Below are 12,587 nucleotides of genomic sequence, written 5' to 3' on the forward strand. Positions count from 1 at the left end.
TGCTGGGCTTACTGCGTTCATTCTGCTGCGAGGAGGTCGCCGCCGTTGCCTGGCTGGGCGTGGGAGACATTCTTGCGAACTTTGGAGCTTTCGGCGCCGGCACGGCCAGCGAGGTCCAAACAAAGAGTGCTGGCATCTGTCTACTTAAAGGCCTCGTAAGCCCGAGAGGTTTGGCGCAGTCGAAGCCGAGGTCAGCCCTTCCTAGTAAGTCCAGGTTTGTTGTTCACAGGTAAGCACTGCGACAGCACAATGACGGCCATTTCCACCCCCGACCAGCACGCCTCTTCTACTGCCACAGCGGCAAGGCAAGATCGCGATATCGCGCCTGCGACATGCTCTAAAGTTGCAGAGCACGGAGACAGACCACCTGCTCCAGCTCTGATGTCTCGGCATCCGTCCCAATCTCCTGCATATGAAGCCACAGGCGATGGCCCAAATGAGGCAATTCTTATCTCCACTGATTCGGAATCGGAGTCCATGTCGGAGTCGGACGGCGAAACGGACGATGACGTTCCGTCTCTCAAGACAATGTATGAACGTATCGACAAGGTGACTACAACACAGCCTACTACTTCGTCAGGTGAGTTACCTTCTAAGCCCTGATACACCGTCAAGCAGAGGAAGCCGAGCGAATATCAAAGCTAATCATTGTGCCAGCAACAACCATAACAACTGTGCCTAATACGCCGCGAGACGTTTCACTAGGTTCTCAAGTCGAAGACGACTTGGATGGGGCTATACAATGCTCCTGTTCCGCTTTTCCCACCACCTCGCCCCCTCCAAGGCAGGCGTCTAGGGATGAGCCAGACTTGAGTCGGTGCTCACCAAGTATACCCACTGAGGTAGCTGAGCAAGGCCGTGGGCAGGCAGAGGACGCAGACGTGTCACTCTCAAGCCATCGTGACAATCGTGAACCGAGCTGCTGTGCCGAGCTGCCGCGGCAGACTCAGCCGCATGAGGGCGCCACTCACAACGGTTCAGCGTACATCGATGGCGACGACAACATCGCTGATGATGGCGAAGGTGATAGCCTCCCCCGCGATGCCGACAGCGACAGCAGCAGCAACAGCGACGCCGGTAATGACGGCGATGACGATGACTACAACGATGACGGAAGTTTTAGCGATAGCGACGGCGAGGATGGCGGCCACCATATAAAGCGCAGGGCGGACCAGTCGCCTTCAGTGACCAGTTCCGACGATGGTCATGCTGACGAGCCTCCTGATGACAATATGGCGGTGAAGACCCCTAGACCGCACAAACGCCAGAAGGTCGCCCATGACGGAGCAGACATGAGGGATGTCTGCGGTCAGAACCCTATGCCTCGCTCTAGAGGACCTCCGCTACGATCGCCTAGACGGGCTCAGACAGCCGGCATGCTTAGCCCACCAGCCTCTCACAGCCTGTCCGAATCTGAGAGCGAGAATGGCTCAGATCGCAGAAAGGCGTCGTCAGCATCCTTCGGCGAATGGCAGTTGCAAAACGCTGCATTAAAATGCGTGACGATCGACGGAATTACTACGTTTCAACTGCAGTTCCAACGAGTGCAGGCGCATTCTTGCACTAGCCGGCGACGGCGGCGACCGCACAAACTGGTCAAGAGCAAGGCCAGGGGTCGAAAAGCAAGGGATGAGACGAAAGGTCGACGATGTGGTGCGTGTAGCCAGCCTGGCCATAATGCGCGAACCTGTCAGGCACGTGCGAGCATTTAGCGAGGACGGCAGCCGTGATTGTTGACTGGCTGTATCTATACGGCCCTCCTGCGGCAGACGCAAGGACTATGGGAGCTCGTGGAATACTAGCAAGAGCAACAGCGAATGCCAAACAGGACACGGAAGATGTTTCTCGGTACGGCGCGTAAAAACACGGTCGAACAGTCAACATTTCTAAATATGAATACGAAACAGCTGCTAAGACGTTAAGAGCTCAGTTTTGCTTCGACGATTCCGTTATCTGAAATGGGCCAGCCGTAGACAGTCTCCAAAAAAATCGCTTAATCCAAGCATCCATCTAAATAAATGCGATTGCTCACTCTTGCCTACCATGCCCCCTATTCTTACAATACGCCAGGCAGCTGACCCGGCAGCCCTATCTTAGGAGGAGCTCGAAGCTTAGTAGGTGGCGAACCACGGGCTGAGGCGACTGGCCTGTAAAGTACATATCCTTCTACTCAGTATGCTATCTAATATAGGCTCCATCCTTGCATGCTTTAGACTGCGACAGCTAACCCAGGTGGCTAGGTACACTCCCCATAACCAGTTAGGTTGCTGAACGCCGCCAACCAAAGCAGCCTTTTCCTTTTCCTTGACGTCTAGCCTCGTGAACCCCGCACCAGCACCATCCTCCCAGCTGCGCGGAAATGTCGACAGCCCATGCATCTGAACGGCGGTGCCTCACCGAATTTCCGGATGAAATTCTCCTGCAGATCGTAGACTGCTTGGATAACAAAGATCGCAGCCACTTCTTGCGAGTATGCCGTCGTTTCCTCAATCTCTTGATCTACGACTACCACCGATACGATAAGCATGGTCGGACGCTTCTGATCACGGCGGCCGCTCTGGGACATGTGAAGTCGGTTATAGACTTGCTTCTAGCGGGCATCGATACTGGCCACAAGGACTATTCTGACAATACGGCACTGCTGTGCGCTGCTGGAGCAGGACGCCATGCCGTTGTCCAACTGCTGCTCACGGTCGGCGTACGAAACGCCGAACCTGCGGATGATCTGGCCTCCAGATTGACCACGTTGAAGAAATTCGATCGGCAGGCAACGCGCCTAGGTGGTCTGACAGCGTTGTCAGCAGCATCGCGTAACGGGCACGAATCGGTGGTGAGGCTGTTGCTTGCAGATCCCGATGTCAATCCCAACCATGAGGATGGCCTCAGTCGGACGCCGTTGACATGGGCATCGACGCGAGGGCATGTGGCGGCTGTACAAGCGCTGCTATCGCACGAGGGTGTCGATGCTGGTCACAAGGATTGGAATGGGGATACACCGTTGGCGTCAGCAGCGGAGAACGGCCATGTTGACGTGGTTGAGCTACTACTAGCGCACACAAGGGTAGACCTGCACTCGACAAATAGGGAAGGGAAGACACCGCTGTCGTTGGCGGCGCAGATGGGGAAGGTAGAGGTTGTGCGACGATTGCTGGCCGCAGGGGCTGACCCAACGATGAAAGATGATCGTGGTTTTAGCCCTGTTGACTTGGCCAAAGGCAGAGATGACCGCGTGCGGCGTGGACTTGATGAATTGGCGAACCAACAGGCTGTGATTAAGCTGTTGAACGGCGCGATAGTGGCTCGAGAGCCGAAGGAGCCTGCTCTCTTGCGTTACTCCATCCAATTTTTAGAAGGCATTGCTGTTGTAGCTCTATTCTCGTTGGTATTTTCCCGTCCGCGCAAGAGAGCTGCCTTGCTGGGGTGAGCGGGACCGGTTCGTCTCTGGTGAAGAGAGCTGCAGCGGGCTTATGGGCGTGAGCAGAAAAGTGTGTGCTCCGAACGGTGTGTCCCTCTCGGCGGGCTTGGACGTTGGGACCGTTTGGCACGGTGGTCTATAGGGGCGAAGTAATACATAATGCGGGCCGCAATCCAAAGTCCCATGATTGGGTAGAACAGGATGCTGCGCAGAGCCGGCTGCGCTGAACTCAGCGCCTGGAAGAAGCCGTCCACTCGTGTTTTGCGCAGCCGCCTTCAAGGACTCTGATATATTTGTCGCTTGATAGATACTGTATACGGACTGGACTAACAAAATGGATAAGGACCGGCAGCTGGCAGTTTGCAAACTAACACACTGTTGACCACGACTGGATATCATCCATGCCAACCCCTACCAGCACGTCCACTGCCTCCTCGCTCTTCGTGTTCATCGTAGAAGTCTGGCGCCTCAGAGGAATGAAACCTTCCCCCCCCTTTTCAACCCAGGAGATGACATTTTCCACTGCGTCTCGAGGCGAATGCCTGTGAGCAATCAGAAATGACAAGATCTGAGCCGGGCTATATTTCATCGCAGGCACACGATCAGCGAACATCGCTGCCAGCTCCTGGATATGCTTCTGGGTATCCTGAGCGTCTTGGTTGTTGACGACTCCTTCGTTCTTGTCTCCTACTCTCTCGGTCTTGCTAGACAAGGGCAGATAGACGTATCGGAACAGCCCCAGCAGCATCTCTCGACTTGCTAACCCGAATTCAACCATCTTGTCCACACGTCCTGGTCGAATGACAGCCGGGTCGAGGCGATCAACATGGTTAGTTGTCATGATCAAAGCTCTTCCCTCCACGGAACCTGCGCCATCAATCGCGTTGAGAAGACCAGAGAGTGTCACGCTGCTGCTTGTGCTCGACCCAGCATCGCTGTTTTCACGACTCTTTGCGCTTTCAATTGCATCGATGTCCTCTAGGAGGAGGATGCATCGTGTTGGCAGTTTGCGCATTAGGTCGCTCAGTGTCGCATCGTTGACTTTGGACAGGTTCATCGCGTAGACGTCTAGACCAAACTGTCCAGCAGCCGCCAAGCTGAGACTTGTTTTGCCAGTTCCGGGCGCGCCATAGAGCAAGTAGCCACGGTGGTAGAGCTGGTCGTGCTCGGCGTACCAAGCTACGGCCTCTGGGTCAAGGTACTCCGCAATGTCGTCAAAGAAGTCCTTTTTCACGTCCTCGGGAAGGATGACAGTATCTATCCGCTTTTGACCCCGTCGCGTAGCGAGATTCCAGCGGTCATCGCTGTTCATGTAAATTGCGGTCTTGCTTTCCGTTTCTTTCTCCAGCGTAACCTGGCAATCGTGAAGAAATTCTTTCAGAATTCCGTTCGACGTACCCATGCAGGAGAGCAGAAACCGTTCACGATGCAAGTACCCTTCTTCTGGGACAGCGCGCAGGTAAAGAAGCTTGCTTTTGTACCAAAAAGACTTGCGTAAGTTCTTTGGACTGTACTGCAATGTGTTCTTTGTCTCTCCGTTCCCCGGCTCGGCTCGCTTTCCGAGAGTCACAATCGTGGATCGAGTGGCCCAGTCCTGGGAAAACAGTGTCCAGAAACGACACCTGCGAGTAAAGAGCACCAACTGTAGTGGATGACATGATGTTTCAAGGCTGAATTATAATCAAGTAGCGGTCGACGGCATTAATGTTATGAGCTTGCTGATAGAAGAGAGAAGAGAGGAGCAAAACATTTCAGGAAGCATTGAACTACATGGGGTCTATATAGACGGCGGAGGCGAGATCTGCTTCGCTCGCGATACAGCAGAGACGGTATCTCTTCTCACCTCCGCCTTTGTTTGACGGTCATGGATCGAGAGACCTGCATGGAGGAGCTGGCTCTCCTGGATACGTACCGAACTGTTCCTGCAAGTATATCACAACTTAGCGCCATGGTTCATAATTGGAAAACTGGGTACTTGCTACTTTGTCGTCCCGTCATTCGTCACCCCTTTTTCCCGCCCCCGCCGCGTCCTCTGTCGCCTCCTCTGTCGCCTCCTCTGTCGCCTCCTCTGTCGCCTCCTCTGTCTCCTCCTCTGTCTCCTCCTCTGTCTCCTCCTCTGTCTCCTCTTTCGTCGTTATCGATTTTGGTGTCATCATCTCTACACACTTCTGCCATGCCAAGAAAGTGCCAGAAAGCAAAAAGCCCAGACGATATCTGGAGAGAGATTCAGCAGGCATTAGTCGAGATTGAGGATCGGAAAGGGTTAAGCGAACCGGAAGTAGACCGGCTCTTGGATGCCAAAGCACATGTACTACAGCCTATCGCTACACGTTCAAATCGCTCAGAGAGATACGGAAGGTTTCTTATTAAGGTACGAAGAGCATGCGACTCAACAATGCAATTACTATGTGCTGCCGTTATCCGGAAGAACTGGGTGCGTTACATGCACGTACGAGATATTCCTAAGTTGGTCGAGCTTCTGGCAGACAATCAAAGTAAGCTCAAGTTTTCGACCAATACTGTTCCGTCTCTCGCAACCACTCATTTTCCGCGAGGTAAGTTCCTTCAACTGTAAGGAGGCATTCTTGTTGATACTTTCTTGAACCCTGACATAGCAGCTACTTACTAGAGACACATGAACTAAACTACTTGTTTTAGAAACGGTGGCGAGAGACGTTTGGGAGAACTCTGTGGACACCACCGCGGCAGATCCAGGTGCAACTCACATGCCGGGACAAGAAATAACGGAGGAGTCGCCTGGAAATGCCACGCCAACAAATCCAGACGCAACTCAGGCGCCAGGGCAAGAAATCAACCGCCCTCCGGCAAGCATCTCCCGATCGATAGTGTCAGGGATGCCCTGGCAGACCAAAGAATTTCAGGTGAAATGGTCAAGACAAGGCATCACCGCTTGTTTTGACGAGCAATTTGCCCACGTCACTAGTTGCGCTGAAGGGCAAAAAATAAGCATGATCTTTCCAGAATGGGCCTTTGATGATTGTGTGATATCAATTCCTCTAGACTTATTCACAGCGAAGAGCCTCGTGCAAGTGCTATTTGGCATTGTGGTTCATTTGCAGGGCGAGGCCCCCCCTGCCGACAACGCGGTTATGGTTACATGTGATGGATCAAGAGAAACTGTCTTCAGACGTCAGACTGGCGATGCTATAGCCAAGGCTCTTGGCAAGAAACTATGGGAGTATACTAATAAAAGTCGAGGCCGACAACTGGAAGGCAACAAGGAGCACACCGATTGTGCCTCCGTGTCGATTTCAGGAAAACACTGCTCTCTCAGCGTTTCTATTGGCACAGAAGCTGCCACAGAGGTGCTAAAGGAGTTGCAAAAGGGTATTTAATTGAAATTGTTTAGGTTTCTTGATAAATTTTGCCGGAAAAGGCGTAGAGCTTCTCGCCGTGATCGAATTGAGCCTTTCCGTCTTTGAATGGAATCAGAGGTTGAGGTTTCTCCTCCACGCTTTTCGGCGTTATGCTGGCTTCCTTCCAGTAAATCTTTTTCCCATTTCCATAATAATATTTCGGTATAGTAATCTCTTCGGCTTGATTCCAGTCAATATTTTCGGTACCATCCAATGGTTGGGGTATGAAGGTCTAGAGTTTTGGTTAGCGCAGTAATTCCAGGAGAGCGAAATTTTCGTACCATTGCGTCGGAAGTGTGATGGCTGTCAAACTCGCGGTCGCCACTCAATAATGCTTTCGCTGAGTACGGCCATGATTAAGTCGCTTTGCGGTATAATAATACTTGGTCGCTGCCTTGGGCAGCAGATAAGTTTTGCAATTTCGCGGGGCAACGAGAGGGCCGGCCTGAGCACGTGATCTCCACGTGTCCACTACCGAGGCAGCTCTGCGCCTTAGGCAAAATTTGCTGAAATCACGCTCATGCTGTAATTTTGCGAACTTTGAGGGTCGATGGACGTGCAACGGATTATGATGAGCAGCTGTTGCTCGGTTGCCAGGCATGCATATGCCAATCAGCCAGGTAAAAAGAAACAGTCAAGCCACACTTGAAAGCGGCTCATTCATCTGGTCCCCTTGTCAAAATGTTTTCAAAGATTCCCCATAATGGAACTAGTGTCTCCAAGCGTGGTCACTTTTTTTGAGTCAATGTGTTGAAGCTGTGGCTGTATTGGAACGGGTCAGCCAATCAGGTTCGGTGACGTAGTCCACCAATAAGGGGAAGAGCCTGGAACAGATACCCACATAAATGCCTATGCGCGCACACAAAAGGAGGTATCTTTTCCAGGGGGCTCCCCTGAGAATTAGCATCATCATCATTAATAGAGAATCTGCCTGTATTCGCAACTGTGCAGTCCGGGTACTCATCGTCTGATCGCTTGCGCATTCAGTCCATCTATCGTAAAGCTCAGACCCACTGTTGCTGATACAATGTGCTGGTTCACTATCTGCGGTGTATGGGTAAGAAATAAGCTGTCTGTAGCAACTCTGAGCCTGATAGCGCTGTGTGATTGGCCAAATCTGCGTGTGGGCCAATCCTTCAGGCATGTCTGCTCTAAATTTGATTTTCAAAAGGGGGATACCGCAGGGGGATACCGCAGGGGGATACCGCAGGAGCTACATTAAGGTGCATATACCAGGTATGTTCTGTAATCAATCAGTTTTTAGTTGACATGAGCTAAGATCAAAGGCATGCATCGATCGGGGGACAGCCTGAGCATGAGTATTTGAATGTAAAGTACAGCACCCGCAGTCCGCTGCCCGGAGGCTGTGACTTCTTGAAGTCAACGTCAATCGTTGGGAACATCATACTTGGGAAGCGGAGGGTGTTTCTCCGAAGTTGAGCCGACACAGGCTGAGCTGGTGCGAGGCTTACTGGGTTGGTTCCCTGAACTAGAACTGTTTGAATCGTTTGCCTATGCCTAGTGACAACACGCTGATGATATCACTCACAAGATGTAAAATATTGAATAAACAGTTATAGCCAGTTGAATCTTCCTGTGATTAAATGCTCCTCTTGAGATGGCCATGTCCCTTCGTTAATTCTTATGACAGACGAGGTCTCGCCAGTGATAGAAGTGACGGGTTGCCAGTGAATTGATGAGGACTGTTGTGCACACTGTGATAGCGCGGTGTCCGTCTCGTCCGTTTAGAGGTCAATTTTGAACCACATATTCAACAAAAGCCAGAGATCCCAGACCCCGCTTCCGGTAAACCCCGGCTTCTAGCGGCTGTTAGTCGTTCACCTGGCCTCAGAGCAGTGACTAATCCGCTAGCATAGTTATAAGCGAAGCTGCTCAAGCAATATATCACAGGGCATATAGGTCAAAGGAAGAACTCGGGTGCCTGATTACGTCACTGCACTACATCATCCTCACATCGACTGAGGGAACGATCATGCCCAGCTTGTCCAGGTATCTCCAAAGTAGTGGAGGACGCCCAGTCCCGGAGCAACTGGATGTCTAAGACTTTATCCTCTGCGACACAACTTCTTCCACAAGTGGACCGAGCGAGCAGGTCGCTGTATTAGCAGCGATGATTTGACTGGCTGCCAGCAATGGACATTTCCAGGCAGAAACAGTCGTCCTCTTAAAAAGATTAATGCTACATCTTGAAAATTTAAATATATAGCCATAGTAACGAGTAGAGCATCGGCAGATTATCTGCGTTTAACCATTTTCTTCACCCAACTCCGAGCCTACGATGGTATCCTGCCTACCTAGTGTGCTTGCATCTGCTGGCTCTCGCCTAAATGCGCTGAAACCCAATGGCTTGTGCCGAAAACTGGTCTCCACAGGCAAGCAGCAATTTAGGTCGTAGCCAAGGCTATACATAGGCAGCTTAGCTTAAGGTGCCCCGAATCGGGCATGTGACTAGGTTCTACATCTCAGGCTACAACAACAGTGGGCACGCGTAGGCCTTCTAGTGGGGAACCCAAATGGCCTCTACAATTGTTGGATACGCGGGAGTGTATTTAGATTAAGACAGGGTCTGAATAACAAATGATTAAGTCCGAACTGATTATTCTCTTGCTTGTTCCTGCTTCGTCTTGAGCGGGGGAGTCTCGTTCACTACCCTACGCCCCAATCACTGTAGCGGGGTATCGCTTTAACCAACTTCCTTCATATCCGCATATTTTAGCGTCAAATCATCGTGCAGCTTGTGGCCAATCTAACAACAATTGGGCCCGCAACTTTGCCTAATCAACGTCATCCATCAATCGCTTCATCCATTATCCAGCGGTTCTCTGATCTTGCCCATACTAATAATCACGATGTCTGAAAGGAGAATTCGGGAGCTCGAAAGGCAGCTGCAGCAAGCAAAGGCGCGGGAGGAAGAAGCAAAGGCGCGGGAGCAGGAAGCAAGGGTGCGGGAGGAGAACGAGCGACGCGAAAAGGAAGCAGAGCGACGCAAAAACCGAAATACGACTCTGGCGGAGTACTTGTACAACTGTCACTTCGACCTGTACCGAAAACTCAGGCTCGCTGGCCCATCGAAGAGCTCTACTGGCTTGGCGACATCGGTCGACGGTAAATACTATCCCAGGTGGCTCCGCCCTTGGCATGCCTTTACCGACAGCCAGCGACACGAACACTTCAACGATATCATCCGCACCTGCGGCGAGAGGCGACTTTTTCAACAAGCGAGCACAACAAGAGATAATGGACTAAATTTCGAGCGCAAAAAAGCCGGTTATGAGAATGCTATCGACCACTTCGAAAAAACAGCAGTTGAAGACCCTACGTGGATGGTTTTGGAGCCCGTTTGGGCCGACAGAGAGCTGCGTCAGAAGTACCAAATCACAGATTTAACGTTTATGAATGGCATTCGCAATTTCAATGACCTCAACGAAGCTATTGGCGCTGAGATCAAAACGGGGAGGGGAAAGCAGCAACCTGACGGAGGTGGCATCCGAACAAGCATAGACGGGAACGAGAGCCCAGCTTTCATGTATGATTACAAGGCTGCGCACAAGTTTGCTGTAGAGGACCTCGAGGCCGCTCTCGAGAAGGAGACGCTGTTCATGGATGTCTACAAGTGGGCGCGGACCGACCAGTACAAAACAGACTCGACGCTGCAAAAGAAAGAGCGAGAAGCAGCGCGGATTGCCATGGCACTGATACAAGTCTTCAATTATATGTTGTGGTATGGAGTCGGGTATGGCTATGTCGCCGCTGGGAAATCTTTGGTGCTTCTTTATTACGACCGAGCAGAGCCACTTGTCTTGCGTTGGCACCTTTGCGTGCCAGACAAAATGGTGATTCGATCAACAGCTGAGCTTCATGTCGAACAAGTGTCTCAGACTGCGGTTGCTCAGCTTGCCAGCTTTTGTCTGTTGAGCCTCCGCTCTCAGGCGCTTACGGGCCGTCCGCTCGAGGAGGCATTGGATCAGACTGAAGGGTTTCTAAAAAAATGGAAAAGGGAAGCTTACACGGACCCGGTTACTCCGCAGGAGGTCAGATGACACAGATTCATCTTCATCTAATGCCCTCGCGCGGCACAGATAAATCCTTTGCTTGTGATACATCCCCGGTGGCTCGAAAATACCCTTTGCGATCGAAGGCATCGTGCAAGGATTCTACGTCGCCTCTCGAGTCGCGCGATGAGGACAAAGAAGGCGGGGCAGAGGGCTATCAACGCCGGCACGGAGCAGGAGCCAGCGTCGACAAGGGAGAGAAGGACTCCAGCAGGAAGAACAAAGGCAAAGGCAAAGGCACCGAAGGCTCTGCTCCGGCGCCCACGAAACAATACTGCACACAAGCCTGCCTTCTCGGCCTCAAGCTGGGTCGTGAACTAGACAGCAGGTGCCCCAATGTGCTCTATCACGGTGTTGGCGGCAACACACGCCACCCGATCGACGCTCAGGAGTTGACTAAACTCATGAGCGAGCAGCTGCATCAGGACCCCTACGGGAGCTGTGATGCCCTCATCGGCCGGCGCAAATATGGTTCTAGTGGAGTGCTGTTCAAGTTAGAACTGGCACGCTTCGGCTACACTTTTGTCGGCAAGGGCACCGTGTCCGCACGTCCGAGGCGCCTGGAGCATGAGTGCAGTATCTATCAGCGACTTGAAAAGCTTCAGGGCGACGTGGTGCCTGTTCACCTGGGCATGGTCTCGTTCCGTCCTGGCTACCTCTTGCCTGGCGGTGCGTACGTGATCCATATGATGTTGATGTCATGGGCTGGGGTGACGATGGATATGACGCGGTCAAATCTGGAACGGGAGGTGCAGCGATCCATACAAACGATCTATGAGCATGGTGTGAACCACTTAGACGAACGAGAGCCCAACCTGCTCTGGAACGCTGAGCGATGCCGCGTGATGGTGATCGATTTCGATCAGGCAACCGTCCTACCACCACCCAAACACAAACGATTGTCTAAACTTTCCAAGGCGGGAAGGAAACGAAAGGGGGATGAGTTTAGCTCTAACAGCACGAAGCGGGGTGTGCCGGGTATGCTGAGGCGTTCTATACAGTCCGTATAACCTGTAAGATAGGCTTAGACACGTTCGCGCCGGGGAAGGATCTCATGCGATAAAGAAGATGTTATCTTGGCGGAGATGGATTCTTCCGAGCCCGAACGGTACGCTGGGAGAAGGTAGTCAATTATAAACCACCAATATAACCATGTACTATTTAATCTTGCCCATGCTTTACAACCCCAGCTTTCGTGCCTCCTCGTGCCACGTCTCTGGGCCAAAGAAAGCCGCTATCACATCACGGCTTCCTATTGCGGTAGGTCTGCTGCCCTTTCAACATATCTTGATACCCTACACTTGGCATGTATGAGTCATATCTGCACGGACAATACCAAGGAACCCGGCGTTATGACGTCAACGGCCGAGGCTTAGCAATTTTGCTGGCAAGGGGTCATCATAAAGGACAAGTGGGGTGCTTTAGGTAAATCGAGCAAAGTACCTAGGAAGGGGGGGCTCTTAGGGACAGTGGCATTTCGGGGCTGGGGGGGCACGGGTATTTAGAGGAACTCAGACCTCTAAAAATGTCCTCCCACCAGAATTGCGGCACATGAGTGGTGCCCATAACAGGATGATACCTCTGTAGAGGTACCTTCGGCAGCAGGAACCCCTGTGCAAGTCAAAATTCAGCGGCTCTAGTTCTTGCCGCCAGCTGCCTAGCCTGGCCCATGCGCTGTTGCAACAGGACCCGAAGGCATGGTGTATTGAATAGGAGGCGAAA

General features: G+C 52.1%; 6 protein-coding genes across 6 annotated transcripts; 5 read left to right on the top strand and 1 right to left on the bottom strand.

The window, feature by feature from the left end:
• Positions 1-249: 249 nt before the first annotated feature.
• ISF_09560 (hypothetical protein) lies at positions 250-1,861 on the top strand (the record flags this gene model as incomplete). Its single annotated transcript, XM_018853161.1, has 4 exons — positions 250-580; positions 706-1,450; positions 1,536-1,653; positions 1,829-1,861. 4 exons carry the CDS (start codon positions 250-252, stop codon positions 1,859-1,861), a joined length of 1,227 nt encoding a protein of 408 aa, XP_018699639.1.
• A 498-nt stretch (positions 1,862-2,359) lies between these two features.
• ISF_09561 (Ankyrin repeat-containing domain protein) lies at positions 2,360-3,424 on the top strand (the record flags this gene model as incomplete). The annotated part of the gene is made up of 1 exon (XM_018853162.1): positions 2,360-3,424. One exon carries the CDS (start codon positions 2,360-2,362, stop codon positions 3,422-3,424), a length of 1,065 nt encoding a protein of 354 aa, XP_018699640.1.
• A 358-nt stretch (positions 3,425-3,782) lies between these two features.
• ISF_09562 (mitochondrial chaperone bcs1) lies at positions 3,783-4,817 on the bottom strand (the record flags this gene model as incomplete). The annotated part of the gene is made up of 1 exon (XM_018853163.1): positions 3,783-4,817. One exon carries the CDS (start codon positions 4,815-4,817, stop codon positions 3,783-3,785), a length of 1,035 nt encoding a protein of 344 aa, XP_018699641.1.
• A 993-nt stretch (positions 4,818-5,810) lies between these two features.
• ISF_09563 (hypothetical protein) lies at positions 5,811-6,771 on the top strand (the record flags this gene model as incomplete). Its single annotated transcript, XM_018853164.1, has 2 exons — positions 5,811-5,970; positions 6,074-6,771. 2 exons carry the CDS (start codon positions 5,811-5,813, stop codon positions 6,769-6,771), a joined length of 858 nt encoding a protein of 285 aa, XP_018699642.1.
• A 2,891-nt stretch (positions 6,772-9,662) lies between these two features.
• ISF_09564 (hypothetical protein) lies at positions 9,663-10,853 on the top strand (the record flags this gene model as incomplete). The annotated part of the gene is made up of 1 exon (XM_018853165.1): positions 9,663-10,853. One exon carries the CDS (start codon positions 9,663-9,665, stop codon positions 10,851-10,853), a length of 1,191 nt encoding a protein of 396 aa, XP_018699643.1.
• A 20-nt stretch (positions 10,854-10,873) lies between these two features.
• ISF_09565 (hypothetical protein) lies at positions 10,874-11,928 on the top strand (the record flags this gene model as incomplete). The annotated part of the gene is made up of 2 exons (XM_018853166.1): positions 10,874-11,843; positions 11,888-11,928. The coding sequence occupies 2 exons, from the start codon at positions 10,874-10,876 to the stop codon at positions 11,926-11,928; spliced, it is 1,011 nt and encodes a 336-aa protein (XP_018699644.1).
• Between the last annotated feature and the right edge of the window lie 659 nt (positions 11,929-12,587).

The sequence above is a fragment of the Cordyceps fumosorosea genome (assembly GCF_001636725.1).
Source record: "Cordyceps fumosorosea ARSEF 2679 chromosome Unknown scaffold_55, whole genome shotgun sequence".
Lineage (NCBI taxonomy): Eukaryota > Fungi > Ascomycota > Sordariomycetes > Hypocreales > Cordycipitaceae > Cordyceps > Cordyceps fumosorosea.